Genomic DNA, 19,027 nt, shown 5'->3' with positions numbered 1-19,027 from the left:
TGGTGAGCATTGGAGCTTGATAATAGCCTGGTTCTGTGTGGCTGCAGATCTAGGGCTGCCATGGCTAATTCAATCTGTTGACTCCAGTACTAATGCCCCTGTCGCTCTCAGGCATCCTGGTGGGGTAAAATGGGAACTGGAGATACATTAGGGGGAGCTCAGAGTCATGGGGAGCCAGATAAATTGACATTACACCTTGGCAGTGAGTACAGGGATATTCACAGTGATATACACTGGGGATGGAACGGTTCAGGTAAAAAATCTGACCCCTTCGGTTCGCTAGTCACGGTTCGGGACGTGTATGAATTGTTCAGTTCATTTGAAATAAGTTATGAGGCCGATTGTGTATTTTTTTCATGTAGAGTTTGGCTCCCATTTATTGTCACACTAGAAATCAAGGCCTATGGAAGGAGGCTGGGACACGGGTGGACACGGGTCTTGAGGTACAGGGTTTAACACATGTGCAGTGTAACTGAAGCTGCGGCCGTGCGTTGCTATTGGCTCAATTTCGGGGAGTGCAGACCAGATTTTACTGCGCATGTGTTGTACCCAAAAGATATGACGTGTGACCCAGCCTCTTCTCAGTTGGCACGGATGAAGTGGGGAGTGCGGCTGTCACTCAGATAGCAGGATGATTAGACACAGGTGGAGCAGATCAGGGCGGGGCAGACAATCACAAAGGCAGGAAGTAAAAACCAGACTATAAACAAGAGGAGTGATCTCATCAACACAAAACAGGAAACACTGGAATTAATGAGACAAGGATTATAATACAACAGAAAAGCCATAACCCTAGATCCAAAATCCTCTAGACCAGGGGTCAGCAACCTTTACTATCAAAAGAGCCATTTAAGGCAAAAAAAAAAAATATATATATATATGTGTCTGGAGCCGCAAAACATTTGGTAACACAGTTATTAGTCTAAGTATGTAGTATATAAGTTGTAATGCAGTGAGGGCCAAAGAGCAAATGTATGACGGAGTATTAGGGCCACATTGAGGGAGATTTCCAGAAAAGTCATAATATAACGAGAATAAAGTCATAACTTTACAAGAACAAAAGTCGTAATATAACGAGAATAAAGTCATAACTTTACAAGAAAAAAGTCGTAATATAACGAGAATAAAGACATAAATTTACAAGAAAAAAGTCGTAATATAACGAGAATAAAGTCATAACTTTACAAGAAAAAAGTCGTAATATAACGAGAATAAAGTCATAACTTTACGAAAAAACGTCGTAATATTACGAGAATAAAGTCATAACTTTACAAGAAAAAAAGAAAATATTATGACTTTGTTCTCGAAATCTCTGATTTATTTATTTCCTCAATGTGGCCCTAATACTCCGTTGTACCATCGTACAATAGACCTACAACAATGGTAATAAATAAAAATGAAAATGTAAAAAACAGGGAGCCACTGGAGAGGGGCTAAAGAGCTGCATGTGGCTCTGGATCCGCAGGTTGCTGACCCCTGGTCTAGACAAATCAGAACTAATATAAGTCACAAAGAGATATAAACACAAGATAGCCTTAAGTCTCAACAAAAAGTCCAAGGACCACTGGGAACAGAGTGAGAATGTGGCAGTATTTGATCTACCTACAGTAGATGGCGGTCGGCACGCCCCCCCAGTTTGGAAAAAACAGGAGCAATGTACTGCTGTGGAAGAAGGCAGCAGCAAAACATATTCTAGCCACCTAAATAAATCAGTTTAAGTGTATGCTACATGTAGAATATTTTCTGATGGGGAACTGAACCGAAAGTGAAACTTATCTATACTGTTTTGTCAATGGAGTCTGGTGGCTTTGAAGGGAGCATAAGTTAGATAAGTTTCTCTTTCAGTTCAGTTCCCTGTCAGAAAGGGCTGTCTAACAGCAAGATAAAGCGGTCAAAATATTCTAAATATAGCATGGACTTATATTGATATTGATTTTTTTAGGTAGCTAGAATATGTTTTGCTGCTGCCCCCCTTCCACAGCAGTACATTGCTTTGCTCCCGTGCTGGTAGTCCTGTCTGTTTCTCTAAACTGGGGGCTAAATATTGTATATTCGTGACATCACAAATGTACAGAAATCCTAACGGCTTGTTTCAAACGCACAATTTCTAAATACGGGCTGTGTGTATTTCTCTGTATATTGAGCGCTTCGATACTTTCACAGTATTTATAAAGGACTTAAACCTGCTTTATAATATAAAAGACATGAAAATCTCACTTTTTACAATATGGGACCTTTAAAGCTGAAGTAGGTGAGATTGGAGAAAATCTGATTAAAAAAAAGATTTTTTTATAAAATAAAATATTGCTATATACTGTATATATATATATATATATATATATATATATATATATAAAATCCCTATATCCTGACAGTAGTACTTGAAACAGGTAATCTGAAAAAAACAACAACATGTTCCTCTGTGTCCTCCGGTGCTCCTAACGGCATCTGGAAGATTTCACAGACTGGAGGAAAACAAGCAGTCAGAGCTGATCTGGAGTCTGCCGTCCAGCTTCCGTCTATGAGAACTCCAACCAAACGGTCAAACTAGGCAGCGCTGATCAAATATGAATCAATATTCTGTTACTATAATGCCTAGATTTTTTAAAGCTTGAAAACAGAGTCATAAGGAGGTGCAGAAGTCTCTCTCAGAACACTTGAATTACAATATGCTGAAAGGTTGTTGTGAAATATTTGCCCAATGATGCCAAAAAATTGTCGCCAACTGAAGCTTTAAGGAGATAATCTCAGATATTATGTCTATTCTGTACTCTATGAATTAATGATGTGTGCTGTAACTACAGGGTATTAAACTACATCAGACTGCTGATGATTACAATAAAATGCGTCACGTGATAGCGTAGGGAGTAGTGTTTATGAGAAACCAACAAGAATATAGCAAAAATGAGTCACTTTTCGATGACTAGGTGTAATTGAGTCTGCACTGCTGACAACTCTGCACATCAACCCTCAATTATTCTCAGCCCCTGCCAGAGGCAACCTGTACGAGATTTAATGATGCTCGGTGGAATCTAAGTGCGTGTGTGGTCTAGAAATTTTGATAACTCTCATTAAGCTAATGATCCAGAGGGAGGGTGCTGTTAGCTAATTTGTTGGTAGTAAGAAAGAAGGAATATCATATCAGTGGCACCCAAGCTCATAAGAATTCTGCTACTAATGCAAACAGATAATTGCTTTGTGAAAGAACACGGAGCTCACATTCATTTCATCAGCACTTTCCCATTAACAGGTCTCTATGGCTCAGCCTAACAATGCTCTTTTGCAGGTCCTAAATTTGACATCATTGTGTTATTCTTCTTTCTGTTTATTTCCCACAGAGTGGTGCTTGTGGAGAACATCCCAGATGACATCTCCTTCTTAGATAATGGTACATCACACCTCCCTCTCTCGGCGGGGCTGTACAACTTACTGGACCGAGCTAAACGGGTCGTAGAGATAGTTTCCCCGCTGTGGCTCCTCAACTCCTCCGATTATGAATCCAGCTTCCAGCCTGCTGCCAGACAGGTAAAACCAGAGCAAGCCTACAGGGACTTGACTCTGCAGAAGTTGTGGCACTTATGTAAATTTTGTGTCTGTTTTACCTTTTCTCTGTCTCGTCTTCATGCCTTTGCCTTCTTTATATAATAATCAGTGGTGGGAGAAGAAGAACTCGGATCCTTTACTTAAAGGGACTATTTGTAACTTTCAGGAATGCTTGTTAACAGCGACACCTGTGGCCGTGAAATCAATGAAAGTTAGCGTCGGGCTCGCGCTTGCTCGCTCTAAATATACCTGAACAAGCATCGCTCAAAACAGTGAGGCAACACACGTCAGCTAAAACCACAATATCACTCTATATTTCACCTGCTTGGCAGTAATGTTAGCTGACCAGACGAAGGTCTCTCCATGAACATGATTTAGATCTGATCCTAGTGTTGGCTTTTCCTGCCTAAGTGCAGGCTGAGGCAGCGGGGCTCTCCAGCGTGTCTCCCTGCTCTCTATGCCCGCAGCCGGAGAGAGCAGAGGAGACACCGGCACCCGGTCGGTAACGAGAAGACAACGTAACTCTCTGTAGAGCTCCGTCACTTCACAAGACACAGAAAACCTCTGTTGGTCTGGAGGAGCTGCAGCAGTTATTTCTGCACAAACGTCCCCTGTGCATTCACTAGATATTCTCAGAGCTAAACACTCTTCAGAATCAGAATCAGAATCAGAAAGGTGTTTATTGCCAGGTGTAAGAGGTATACACTAGGAATTTTCTTTGGCTTTGTTGGTGCAAGACAAACAGTATAATAACAAGAAATAGGGCAGGGTGGAGGGGGGGGGCAGTAGTGTGTGTGTGAGGGGGAGACAGTCACAGGGGGGCAGATGGGCTGTTGGAGAGCCCCACTGCCATGGGGAAAAAACTGTTTTTGTGGCGTGAGGTTTTGGTCCTGATGGACCTTAACCTCCTGCCAGATGGTAAAGTCTGAAATAGATGGTGTCCAGGATGGGAGGGGTCGGCCACAATCTTCCCTGCCCTCCTTAAGGTCCTGGAGGTGTACAGCTCCTGGAGGGAGGGAAGGTTGCAGCCGATCGCCTTCTCTGCAGCACGGATGACCCGCTGCAGCCTGGCCTTGTCCTTGGCGGTGGCAGCGGCGAACCAGACGGTGATGGAGGAGGTGAGGATGGACTCGATGATGGCCGAGTAAAAGTGCATGTGGAGTGAGCGCGCGTTCACGTCTAGAGGTGGAGCGAGCTGAGCGAGAACGCGCGCGCTGTCTGAGTGAAGGCGAGCAGGCAGAGGAGGGTACAGCGGCTAGACGCGAACGCGCATATGTGAGCGCGCATGTGTGCCGACCCGCTACATTTATACGCTTACAAAGTTACAAACAGTCCCTTTAAAGGGACTGTTTGTAACTTCTTATACGTATGAATCAATCCGGGTTGGTGTCTCATGCGCGCTTGCGTGTGGCTACGCTGTTCAGACTCAGACTCCAACACAAACTACACGGAAGCACCAAAACCTCTTGGTTGTATCTAGTGAAGCCCGTCTGTTAAACAGTGTTGGCCGCGGTCGGAGGACGCGGGGGAGACCGTAGCTTTGGTCTCCAGGACTGGAGTCTCTGCTTCTCTGCTCCTCTGCTTGCCTTCACTCACACACAGCGCTCCTTCTCACGCTTTCGCTCCACGCTCACGTGCATGCGCGCACACTCCACACTGCAGAAGAGTTAGTTTAGCTCTGAGAATATCTGGTGAATGTACAGTGGATGTTTGTGCAGAAATAACTGCTGCAGCTCCTCCAGACCAACAGAGGTTTCCCGTGTCTTGTGAAGTGACGGGGCTCCGCAGCAGCTAGCTACTTTCACTGGAAAAAAGTTGGCAACACTGGGCTGCGTTTTTCGGTTGGATATTTTTTTTAAATCAAGAGAGAAAGTCGGCAAGTCGGCAACACTGACAGTCCGTCCTTCAAAGCCACTCCCCCAAAAATATCATTATGAAGGTAAACATGGCTATTGTTAGTACTCTGGAAGACTCCGGTGATGCGCAGAGTGTGCGCAGGTAGACAGACAGGTAGCCTGTCCAATCATTCATTTGGGCCAAATTAAATGATTGGATGCGTTTATTACAGTCCTGCGACAGCCACAGATAACAGATTTTTTTCTTGTCAGAGTATTTGATTAATTGACTGCTGTCGGGATGTGGTGAGGATTTCAACAAATATAACAAAAATGTATTTGAAAAAGATTACCAACTTTAAAGGAACAGTGTGTAGGATCTGGCGGCATCTAGCGGTGAGGTTGCAGATTGCAACCAACTAAAGCCTCTCCCTTGTGCCAAGCGCGTAGAAGAACTACAGTGTAAAATGCAAATGGCCTTCTATAGAGCCAGTTGTTGTAAGAGTAGCGTAGATCATTTGGAGCAGAGCCAGCGCATAGAGTGTGTGTGTGTACGTGGGAAGTGAGTGGTGAAGCAAGAGAGAGAGAGCGGCGGCGACGACGGGAGCGAGTAACGTTATCAACTCTGGCCCAAGCAGGGAAAGTTAACTGTGTTTGGTTTGTCCGTTCTGGGCTACTGTAGAAAACATGGCGGACTCCGTGGAGAGGACCCGCTCCCTATGTAGATATTAACGGCTCATTCTAACGTTACGAAAACAGGATTCTTATTATCAGGTGATTATACACTAAAGAAAACATACTTATTAATATTATATTCCATTTCTGCCAATAGATCCACCTAATTGTTACACACTAGTCCTTTAAATAAAAAGTACAGAATTATTATCAGCAAAACTGTATCAAAGTATCAAATTAAATGTACTTGCTCTGCAGAAAAAAATGGCCCCTGTAAGTGATATATTATTATTATTATTATTATTATTATCATACAACATTATTTGATGGATAGATAGATAGTTTTGCCCAGTGATCCCCAACATTGTATAATGTCTTACTCTGGAGGATTATATGTGTAAAGTAGCATAAAATGGAAATATGCAAGTAAAGTACAGGTACCCGAAAATTGTACTTGAGTAAATGTATTTAGTTACTTTGCACCACTGATAACAATACATGTAAAGTGTGACAGAAGAGTTGATGATTATTTGCATTAGCTGTCCAACATGGTGGCTATTTGACCTGATCCACATCAGGTCATTAAGGAGACTAGACTACACAGCTGCTACATCAATAATAATAGACAATAAAGTAAAAGTAGACAGTATGATATAAGTGAACTGACACAAATGATCACCAGAGCGGAAAATCAATAACTGTCCCTGTAGAATCTTACGTGCTGGTAAAAGTACATCTGAGCTATTTTAAGGCTGCTCAAAAATGAGCTATTCATTTTGGATTTGGAACTGGATGTCTGCTATTGACAGTTGCCTGGAGGGTTTGCCAGGCTGTGCGCGCGCGCGCGCGCGCGCACACACACACACACACACACACACACACACACACACACACACACACACACACACACACACACACACACACACACACACACACACACACACACACACACACACACACACACACACACACACACACACACACACACACACACACAGATCTGTTTTAAAGAATAGAGCATATCAGGACTAATGAAAGCCCGAGGCTGATGATTGGACAGTAATAGCTCCTTTCCGAGGCCTCGGGGCAGAGGGGAGCTAATGGCCTCTCAGCCTCCAGCTCTCTGCAAAAAGCTGCCAAACAAGACAATTCATCGGGAGGGAGGCTGGACCGGAAAATTTAATATACTGTAAAGGCAAAGTTACAAAAGGTGGAGGTGGAGATGCTCTTGTAGCAGGCATGTGTATTGAATGCCTGTTAATGTCTGTTTGTATCCAAATATTGTGAACATTGGTTAAAGGTCCCATATTGTAAAAAGTGAGATTTTCATGTCTTTTATATTATAAAGCAGGTTTAAATGCTATAAAAATACTGTTAAACTACCAAAAAAAAACACCAAAATGCTTAATATACGAAGAAACAAACAGCCCGAATTCAGATATTGTGCGTTTTAAACAAGCCGTTAGGATTTCTGTCCATTTGTGATGTCACAAATATACAATATATATATTATTACACGGTTTTATACATAAACATTCTAAATGTGTCCCAGTTGATTTCCTGCTGCAGTGTATGTAAATAATATTAATAATAATATTAGCTGACAGGAAGTAAACATGGACCCAAGCTGTTGCCTAGTAAGGCAATTCTGTTGCAATTCCGTTGAAATGCACTAAAACGGAGCATTTCAAACAGAGGGTAAATACAGGTATATTCAGGCCGACAGTACAAGGAAAATAAAGTTGTTTTTTTAACATTACAGCATGTAAATGTTGTGCCCCTTAAACAGGGGAAATAGTGAGAGAGAAGGATGAATGAATCACACACGCAGCTCTTCCCTTCACTCGTCTCTGTATTGAGTTACATTTGAAATGTAATGCAATGTAAACAAAACTCATACATTTAAACATCTGAACTCAGTTTCTGGACCACAGTAATCATGGCTTAATTACATTTTTAACTTTCTCTAAACCATTTAAATTATCTTTTTAACTGTTTCTAAATGTTCTTAATTCAAATACAGCATGAAGTCTCTCTTATGAAATGTATTTTAACCTTTTAGCTTTTTAACTTTTTTAGACACATGAATTCACCTTTAAATGTTATAAAATCAACAACTGCATACACATATATGAACGTAACAACCTAGCTTAAATGCCGCCGACAAAGTAAACAGACGGACTCTACGATGGGACCACGATGCATCCGGCAGCTAGCTTACATAGCAACAGCATTAGCTAGAAACTTTCAAACACAATACAGAGTACAAAATGTGCACTTTTCCTCTCTAATGAACAACAACAACGTATAACGAATTCTTAACAACATGTGTTTACAACGTTATAGTGCTTTGTGGACGTTATTTACCTTAAACAGGGGAAATAGTGAGAGAGAAGGATGAATGAATCACACACGCAGCTCTTCCCTTCACTCGTCTCTGTATTGAGTGAGGAAGAGGAGCGCGATCCCCCTACTGGAACCCCGAGGCATTACCAACAGATCAATGCAAAATCAACCCACACACACAAGGATCTGCATCACCTATCTGCATTATTCCTCTTTCTGTTTCACTGCATATGTGCTGCATAGTCTCTACAGTGACCAGTTTTTATGCATATTTACATCCAAAAATTAAATGACATGTCCTGAAAATGATACAGTAATAACTGAGACAACAAAGAAATTAGCTTTTCTCTAAATAAATGAATTATGCCTGAAAAATTAATTATTCTTGCATTATTCTTGCCTGTCACATAAACATGTTCTAGTAGAAACACAAAATACAAGTATGAACCTGAAAATGTGCACGATAGGGGACCTTTAAGTTCATCTTCATCTCATTTGTGATTGGTATGCATTTAAGAGAACTCAATGTGATTGGACTGGAGATAGATGATGGGTTTTACCTTTACTGACCTTTTCAGTGCACTTCATAAAATGAGTCACTTACACATTTTGTATTCTCAGCGTGTGTTACTTTGTGAAAAACAGAAAACTCTGTACGTTTTTATTTGTTATTTGTTGTTCTGTAGAGGGAAGTATGTAATTGGGTATTTGGAATGAGCGCAGGTAGCTGAAGAAACAAAAAACACCACAAATAGGAATACTTGATCAAAACAAAAAAGAAACTAGACATCACAGTTGCTGGCTGCAAACAAAGGACCTCTGGGAAATATAACACAGAAATAGCACATAAATGAATGGTGGTAGTGCCACGATATATAAAAGAAAAATCTAAGCAACACACAAGAATGTTGTCTGAATACACAGAGCATGAGTTTGATGTGACAGCAGAGGTTTGATGATGTGTTTCCCCTCAGGGCAGGGCTCTGCTGTCCAGGCTGCAGGGGCTGAAAGCTAAAGGAATCCAGCTGAAGATCTCCAGCGGGATGATCGACTCCACTGAGCTCGGGATGCTCGCCAAACACAGTCAGCTCTCCCTCTTGCTGTATTATACATTCTGTGTGTCTGTGTTCAAACATGCTGCAGCTTAGCTCTGTCTGCTGACTGTTTGCTCTCCCTGTTTGTCCTGCTCAGCTCTTTCAGTCTCTCACTCTCGTTCCATCTTTCCCTTCATCTGTCTTTGTGTTTCATATTCTTGTTGAACCTGTCTGTGGCTAGATCTACCTTTATCCCTTGCCTCACACGTAACTTCCTTTATTTCATTCTCTCTTTGTCTTTTACTTGATCTCTGTTTCTCTATACTCTCCAATTCTAGATGCTGAAGTCCACTATGTGAACATGACAGCGCTAACCAAAGGCCATCTCCTCTCGTCCTTCTGGGTGGTCGACAGGAAGCATTTTTACATCGGCAGCGCCAGCATGGACTGGAGATCCCTTGCCACAGTACCCGAGAACCACCACACATCACAGCACACCCATACTTGAACATAGAAACATACAAACTAGGGATGTTAATAATTAACCGTTTAACAGTTAACAGACATTAAGCATTTTAATCGATTAACGCTATCGGTTAAAACGGTTAAAAGAAATATTAATAAATAACTCAAAAGCTGAGCGGCTCAGAGGAGCGGCTCGTCTCTTTAAGGAGAAAAGCTGGTCCACCTTAACAGCCCACCTTAAGAGGCGAAACTGGAGTAGCAGGATACAGGAAGTTAGCTCCGGTCTCTCCGTGGATGTCTCTCCAGCTCGCTTGGGCGGAGCGGAGGAGTTGTAGTTTCATAGCATTTATTCACTGACAAATAAACTGTACACACACTATACAGCTATAACGCCACCAACAGCCTCAAACTCACCGGTCTGTCGGAAACTCACTAAAGTTACTCAGACTACGTGTGTGGCGGCGGCGAGCACGAAGCCTCCGGCAATGCTAGAGCTGCTAACGTAGCACAAACACACACACTGTTTATTGGACACTCACTAAAGTTACGCTGGGCAGACACACAGCTGACAACCTGCTAAACTAAACTAAATGTGTGGTGGAGACTTTTACTGGGAAAGTGGCTGCATGTCCGCGACACTACACGCAGCATCGTAGCTGCTAAGTTAACGCTCCCGGACGGTGAACTGGAGACTCCCGTCAACCAACATCTGTTGTGCTCCTGTATGAGAGGCACAAATCTTGTCGGTTAACGGTTAATAATCAGTTAAGAGGGGCGGTTATCGGTTAAGAAAAGGTTTCCAAATGAGCATCCCTAAAACATACAAACACATGCATACTCACACAGAATCAATAATCTCAGTACATTATGAAGCTGCATTGCAACACAAATTCTGCAAATTGTTACAATTACAAATCACAACTTACACCCTCTGTTGTCATTTTGTATCCAACAGATTTACATTAGATATAATTACATAGCCTAACACGTTCTGTATCCCCTAATGTAAAGTGCTTTGATAATGTTCTACTGGCTCAGACTCAAAAGTGCAGTGTTTTATTTGAAGTTTCCAGCCCTCTTATGTATATGGGTGTCCCTCTTGAAAGACGGCATCATCTGAAATAAATCACAAGAATGTCATGATCGCCTGTTAATTAATTAAATTAATATAGACAGATTCTATATATCTATTACCATGGGTTATACACTAGACCAGGGGTCAGCAACCTTTACTATCAAAAGAGCCATTTTAGGCCAAGAAAAAAAAAAAAAATCTGTCTGGAGCCACGAAACATTATACAGCTTACACACAGCCTATAGTCTAAGTATATAGTATATATTGTAAGTATAATGCAGTGAGGGCCAAAGTGCAAATGTACTACGGAGTATTAGGGCCACATTGAGGGGAAAAAACATCTGAGATTTCCAGAATAAAGTCATAACTTTACAAGAAAAAAGTTGTAATAAACCTATGACTTTATTCTCATATTATCATGACTATATTTTCTCGTAATCTCAGATTTATTTATTTTTTCCTCAATGTGTGTACCTACAGCAATGATAAATAAAAATGAAAATGTAAACAAAAAACAGTTATTCATTTCTATTTTTAAAAATCCACAGGGAGCCACTGGAGAGGAGCTGAAGAGATGCAGGTGGCTCCGGAGCCGCAGGTTGCAGACCCCTGCACTAGACAGTCATTTACTTTGAATAATTACTCCAAATAGATGTTTATGGGTGCATAAAGGTTGCATTTTCAGATTGTGTATATATACTGTATATTTTTTAGATATATTAGAGGATTCAGTTGGTATATTTCAGCCCAGACGCACAGCAGTTTGTGAAATAGTCATGCAATTTAATGTATTCCTTTGTGTACATAGACACACATTTTTATTTATTTTTTCTTGATGGTCAGCACAAAATCAATTTGTATGTATTCCACATAATTGTGAACCAGGAAGTATAGAGAGGAGGGTCGGGGTGTATAGGTGGGTCAAAAAACACCAGATTTTCGCCCAGGAGACCGGTGATCGTGTACCGTGTGAAACCACAGGTCAAAGAGGATTTACTCGTAATGTAACTTCTGTACTTAAGTTATGCCACTTGTAATGTTATTTTAACCTAAACCACAATCGTTTCCTAAACCTAACTAAGTAGTTTTGTTGCCTAAACCTAACCAAGGCGACCTTTTCCTAAACCTAACTAAGTAGTTTTGTTGCCTAAACCTAACCAAGTTGATCTTTTCCTGAACCTAACTAAGTAGTTTTGTTGCCTAAACCTAACCAAGTCGACCTTTTCCTAAACCTAACTAAGTAGTTTTGTTGCCTAAACCTAACCAAGTCGATCTTTTCCTAAGCCTATCTAAGTACTATTGTTGCCTAAACCTAACCAAGTCGACCTTTTCCTAAACTTAAGTAGTTTTATTCTGAAAAGACTGGAGCAGAAATTTACACTAATACTCCATCGTACCATAGACCTACAACACATTTGTCTGAAAACACACGGAAAATACATTGTTGAAAGTCGTGCTGAGTGTCTCGAAAAAAAGGGAAATATCGTGTCTATGTACACGAATCAAGTAGATTGAATATCGTGACTATTTCACGAACTGCTGTGTGACTGTGTTGCATATTTACTGACACATACTACATATATGCACAAGTTATGAACCCTATCAAAAGACATTTGTACAGATAGAGAGATTATATTTCTGTGTCTTCTTCAAAAAGGCATAGATGGGGGGAGGAGTGGATGGGGGGGGGGGGGGGCATGCAAGGTGAGTTGGCATGCAAAAATAGAAAGTGTCCATCCTTTTATCTTCTTCTTGAAAGCTGAGATTCGTGCACGGTTCATTAAAGTGTGGACTCATTTGTTAGTTAGTTTAATCTATCTTTAGACACCTAGAGATACAAAGGGCATTGTGCATGCTGGTGCGCTTTGATGGAGATAGAGTAAGTCGTGTCAGATAAGACTTTAGTAAGTGGGATCTAAGCTTTATTTAGGAATACTTTGCTCATGTAAACACTGCAGGGAGAGAAAGAATGTGCAGAGTGAAAGAGCGGCAGAGCAGGCAATTTAGAAGGTGCAAGCTGAGAGTGGAGAAGTGGCTCTTTGAAAAGTAAATGCAGCAGAGAGCAAAGAAAGAAAATTGAGAAACCGAGAGAAGAACCGCTACAGTGTCTCCTCAAACCCTGCTGCTGCTGTGACGATGGGCGAAGGGCTGTAATTGGAGGAGATTTGTGGACAATGTGGCCTGACAAGGAGAGGTTGCTGGGTGTGTATGTGTAGGTGGATAGATGTATAAAAGCGTTGGAGTAAAAACAGACAGGTTAAGATTGCTTGGAAAGAAGGAAATGTGATGTTGATGGAGATGATGGACAGCCTTTTTGTTGATCTTGAAAGTAATGACGATAATATTCTGGATAATTACAGAGATGTTTTGTGAATGTGGGCCGTCACCGTGCTTATGGTGATCTGACAGAGGTTGTGTTTGTTCTCCAGAGGAAGGAGCTGGGTGTGTTGGTGTACGACTGCAGCTGTCTGGCTCTGGACCTTCACAGAGTGTTCAGCCTCTACTGGGGGCTCCAGTATAAAGACTTCATCCCCTCCTTCTGGTCCAAGCGCCTCTTTGCCCTCTACAACAGGGACGAACCACTGGAGTTCACTCTCAACAGCACAAAGGCTCAGGCCTACATCTCTGTAAGTGACCAGTAGTTTGTATTGTTCATTAGCCCAAGTGATGCCTACAGTAAAGGAATCATTTAAAGGTCCCGTATTGTAAAAAGTGAGATTGTCATGTCTGTTATAGTATAAAGCAGGTTTAAGTGCTATATAAATACTGTGAAAGTATTGAAACGCTCAATATACAGAGAAATACACACAGCCCATATTCAGAAATAGTGCGTTTGAAACAAGCTGTTTGGATTTCTGTCCATTTGTGATGTCACAAATATACAATATTTAGACCATTACACGGTTGTAAACGTAAACATTCTAAATGCGTCCCAGTTTATTTCCTGTTGCAGTGTATGTTAATTACATCAGCTGACAAGAAGTAAACATGGACCCAAACTGTTGCCCAGCAACGCAATTCCGTTGCAATTCCGTTGGAATGCACTAAAACGGAGCGTTTCAGACAGAGGGTAAATACAGGTATGCAGCAGACAGTATGAGGAAAATAAAAGTTTTTTTGAACATTACAGTATGTAAACATGTTCTAGTAGAAACACAAAATACAAGTATGAACCTGACAATGAGCACGATATGGGACCTTTAAAACATGACACAACTGTCCATTAGGTGTGGGAAAAAAAATCGATTCACCTATGTATCGCGATTTTTTTTTTCTATGATTTTGAAATAGATTTTTTAATAACAGAATCGATATATTTGCTTCATTTGAGTCTATATGGAGGTAGAAGGACGTTACCGCTTTAATTGTTGTAGTCTGAGTAATGTGACATCATATCCGTTCCGTATCCGTCAAAAACCAAAACAAACCGCAGTCAGCCAAAACGAGAAAGTAGAAAACGGCCGGAGTGTCGATACAACCTGCACCCTCACATTTTAAATCCAAAGTGGTAAACAAACTGCGACTTCCTTGACCTGCAAAATTATCTTTTAAATTGACAAACATTATATGTGTGATTCATGGCACAATTCAAACGGGATCAAAAAAAATATTCGTCTCTCGCCGTTGACTACCATACATGTTTTTTTCTGAAATAAGGTCTTATGGGATCCACCGGAAGGGGAGGGACTCTGCCTCTCTATAGCAGGGTATGCTTTAGAGCATGGCTATCTTGTGATTGACAGGTCGCTACCTGTGTTTGCTATCTGTGTTTTCATCTTAGAACTTTAACCTTTTCACAGTGTGTTTGCAGTTCATGAAAGTTCATTATAACTTTTTGGTCACCTAAAAATGTCTTATTCAGCGTTAGGTTGAACTTAGCTCCACCCTCTTTTGTCACTTCTGGTTTTAAAAACCAACATGGCGACGGCAAAAAAAATACCAAGATGGCGATGGCCAGAATGCCAAACTCAAGGCTTCAAAACGGTAGTCCACAAGCCAATGGATGATGTCACGGTGACCACATCCATTTATTATATATAGTCTATGGCTGTGACACATTAATGGGACCATAATTAATTGTATCAATTACACCTGCGTTTACCCAGCTAAGACATGCTGGGCTTCTAGCCTCAAGCTGCTGGCTGCTGTGAAAAGGGCCTATCAGGCTAAATGAGTGAAAACACCTGTGTGGGTCCAACATGGGTGTATAAGGTCTTTAAATGGGGCAGAAGGTGTTAATGTTATCAATTCCACCTGCTAGAACAAGTCACAATGTCTGCCCTGAAAAAGGTCTATTATCAGAAACAGTTTGCTATACAAATCAGCTGAAATTAGACACAGATATTCAGGCTTTATAACAAGGGACTCTAACTTTAAATAGTAAAAAATGTAAATGTGTACAGCACACTCAACAATCATCTCCAGTGGAGATACATTTTTCATACCGAGTGTCTCTACGGCACACTGTGTCTTTCAGTGTCATCTTCTTCCTGCAGATGAGTGATGGTGATGTCATCCTACCTGCAGCAGGTTTGACTGGGCATTTCATCTCTAGAGGATTAATATCAGCACCAAGCACACACTCGCAGTTAAACATTCACTGGTGTCTGTCAGCAAGAAGTGAAAACTGAAACTTCAAGGCTGTGTACAAGACATGCACATAGACACCAACATCAAACGAAGGAAGAGAGGGCTTTCAGGACTTGTCTTTGTGTTCACAACCTTAAAGGACCAGTGTAATTAGGGGGATCTATTGACAGAAATGTAATATAATATGAATAAGTATGTTTTTACCTTTGGCCTTGAAGGAGGTTATGTTTTCTCCGGTGTTGGATTGTTTGTTTGTCTGTTAGCAGGATTACTCCAAAAGTTTGTGGTGGATTTGAATGACACTTTTTGGAGTGGTGGGGTGTAGCACATTGAACAATCCATTAGATTTTGGTGGCGATCTGGATCAAAGGTGCCTTGTGTGGCAGTATTGAAAACCAACGGCCGTGACAAAGCATCTGTATTTAACACCCTGGGAATGAGAATGAGCTGTACTGACCCACATGTATGAGTTTTATAATGGCTGATAATGCACATTTAATGAGCTGATAACAGTCGAATCAGGTGCACCGGTTCCTCTCATCACCCAACACCAACACTTCCTAATTGTCTTGGCTTGTCTTTCCTCCTCTGACAACAGAGCTCCCCAGATGTTTTCATCCCCAAAGATCGTAGCAATGATCTTGATGCCATTTCCAGGGTCATCAAGGAGGCCCAGCATTTCATCTATATCTCCATCATCGATTACCTGCCCCTCCTCAGCCGCAACGCTCACAGGTTAGAACCACTGTGCCTCTGTAGAAGTTGCTTTTTTTTTTTTATTTCTTTGGACAGGCATTTATCATCAAAAGCTCGGATGCTTTGCGTTGGTTCAAGTGATTGAACTCTGTGTGCCCACATTTGTCTGCCTGTTTGTATCTGCGCCAAGGTACTGGTCCCGTATCGACAGTCTTATCCGGGAGGCTCTGATCCTGAGGAAGGTCCGGGTCCGTCTGCTGATAAGCTGCTGGGAAAAGACTAATCCACTTACTTTCAACTTCGTCTGGTCCCTGAGGAGTCTGTGCATGGAGCAGGCCAACTGCTCACTGGAAGCTGTAAGTTCAAGGCTGCCACGTACTATTTTCAACTCTACAGATACGCTTTATCGATGCTCCCACCGCTCTGTGTTTGTGTGTGTGTGTCTATGCAGAAGTTCTTCAACCCCAGAGTGCAGAGGGACGGCAGTCTTCAAGGAATAAACCACAACAGGTTTATGGTGACAGACAGAGCCATTTATTTAGGTGAGCTCATCAACTAGACCAGGGGTCAGCAACCTTTACTATCAAAAGAGCCATTTTAGGCAAAAAAAACCCCAAAAAATCTGTCTGGAGCTGCAAAACATTTGAGCATTATGATGAAGGTAACACAGTTTATAGTCTAAGTATATAGTATATAAGTCTAATGCAGTGAGGGCCAAGTGCAAATGTACTAGGGAGTATTAGGGCCACATTGAGGGAAAAAACATCTGAGATTTCCAGAATAAGGTCATAATATTACGAGAAAAAAGTTGTAATATTACGAGAATAAAGTCATAACTTTACGAGAAGAAAAATCGTAGTATAACGAGAATAAAGTCATAATATTACGAGAATAACGTAATAATATTACGAGAATAAAGTCATAACTTTACAAGAAAAAAGTCTTAATATTACGAGAATAGAGTCATAACTTTACGAGAAAAAAGTCGTAATATTACGAATATAAAGTCATAACTTAACGTGAAAAAAGTTGTAATATTACAAGAATAAAGTCATAACTTTACGAGAAAAAAGTCGTAATATTACGAGAATAAAGTCATAACTTAACGTGAAAAAAGTTGTAATATTACAAAGAAAAAAGTCATATTACGAGAATAAAGTCAGAATTTTCCAAGAAAAAAAGAAAATAGCACGTAAAATTACTACTTTATAATATTATGACTTTATTTTGATAAGATTTTTTTTTTTTTCCTCAATGTGACCCTAATACTCCATCGTACCATAGACCTACAACAATGATAAATAAAAAATAAAATGTAAACAAAAAAACAGTTATTATTTCCACTAATTTTTTTTAAAATCCACGGGGAGCTACTGGAGAGGAGCTAGAGTGCCACATGTGGCTCCGAAGCCGCAGGTTGCAGACCCCTGAACTAGACTTTATGACTGTGTGCTACATGTCTCTGCTCACCTAATGCAGATCTCAACAACAAATCATTGCTTTTACATTAGTTTGTGTACTAGTATAATTAACAATCACAAATTAATACTACTATTAATTAGTGAGCTTTAGTGGTACTGATATTCCAGCCCAGTTGCAGAGCAGTTTGTGAAATAGTACAAAATGTAATGTACTGATTTGTGTACATACACGAATTTCACATTTTTTTCGTGATGATCAACACAAAATCAATTTGTCTCTAATTGATGTAATTGTGAACCGTTGAGTGTAGAGAGCGGTAAACACCGTATGGAGGAGGTCAGGGTCAAGTCAAGTCAATTTTATTTGTATAGTCAAAAATCACAAATTTGCCTCAGGAGGCTTTACAAACTGTACAGGATACAACACCCTCTGTCCTTTACAGTGCCACCCTCTCATTAGATAAGGAAAAACTCCCCCCCAAAAAAACATTTTAACAGGGAAAAAAGAAAAAAATGTTAGAAACCTCAGGAAGAGCAACGGAGGAGGGATCCCCCTTACAGGATGGACAGACGTGCAATAAATGTTGTGTGTACAGAGTAACAACATCATGAAAATACAACATAGACAATCCATATGACAAAAATTAATACGTATAATTTGAACATATGTGAGAAGGTGGCTCGAGGAGGATGTCAAGCAGCTTCCCGGCGTCGCCAAACAGATAGAGCCAGAGCAACACGACCTCCTCTCCACGCCAAACAGATAGAGACAGAGCAACACAACCTTCTCTCCACGCCAAACAGATAGAGCCAAAGCAACACGACCTCCTCTCTACGCCAGATAGTTAGAGCCAGAGCAACACGACCTCCTCTCCAGGCCAGATAGATATAGTCAGAGCAACACAACCTCCTCTCCACGCCAGATAGATAGAGCCAGAGCAACACGACCTCCTCTCCACACCAAATACAGTACATAGAGCCAGAGCAACACAAGGCTAAATCTCCTGGAGGACGGAGGTCCAGGTCTGTCATGTGGAATGAGGCACCACCAGCCAGAGAGGCAGAGAGACGTCTCAGAACGGCTGATGGTCCAGCACAGAGAAGCTTGAGTAAAAGGAAAGAGAGAGAGAGAGAGAGAGAGAGAGAGAGAGAGAGAGAGAGAGAGAGAGAGAGAGAGAGAGAGAGAGAGAGAGAGAGAGAGTTGGCAGGACTACTAGGCTGAAATTATACATTGAGACTGAGACCGACCCACCAGCTAACTAATTGAAAGTTAGGACAAAAAGACCTCCACAGGGTGGATGGGTGGGTCAAAAAACACAGGACTTTCATCCAAGAGACCGGTGTTTG

The 19,027-nt window shown here is 41.2% G+C and overlaps 1 protein-coding gene across 2 annotated transcripts in view; it reads left to right on the top strand.

Annotated features, from left to right (window-relative positions):
* LOC141773447 (inactive phospholipase D5) overlaps positions 1-19,027 on the top strand; it is a 94,022-nt gene that overhangs the window by 67,344 nt on the left and 7,651 nt on the right. The window contains exons 3-9 of one of the 2 annotated variants that reach the window (XM_074645289.1): positions 3,339-3,525; positions 9,374-9,482; positions 9,772-9,899; positions 13,403-13,600; positions 16,162-16,298; positions 16,450-16,615; positions 16,711-16,801. In XM_074645289.1, coding sequence (XP_074501390.1) covers positions 3,339-3,525; positions 9,374-9,482; positions 9,772-9,899; positions 13,403-13,600; positions 16,162-16,298; positions 16,450-16,615; positions 16,711-16,801 — 1,016 coding nt within the window. Of the gene's footprint in view, positions 1-3,338; positions 3,526-9,373; positions 9,483-9,771; positions 9,900-13,402; positions 13,601-16,161; positions 16,299-16,449; positions 16,616-16,710; positions 16,802-19,027 lie in introns of those variants that run through there. The other variant, XM_074645290.1, reaches the window with a different exon arrangement.

The sequence above is a fragment of the Sebastes fasciatus genome, chromosome 9, assembly GCF_043250625.1.
Source record: "Sebastes fasciatus isolate fSebFas1 chromosome 9, fSebFas1.pri, whole genome shotgun sequence".
NCBI classification, from domain to species: domain Eukaryota; kingdom Metazoa; phylum Chordata; class Actinopteri; order Perciformes; family Sebastidae; genus Sebastes; species Sebastes fasciatus.
This window is presented reverse-complemented; position numbering and strand designations above follow the sequence as displayed.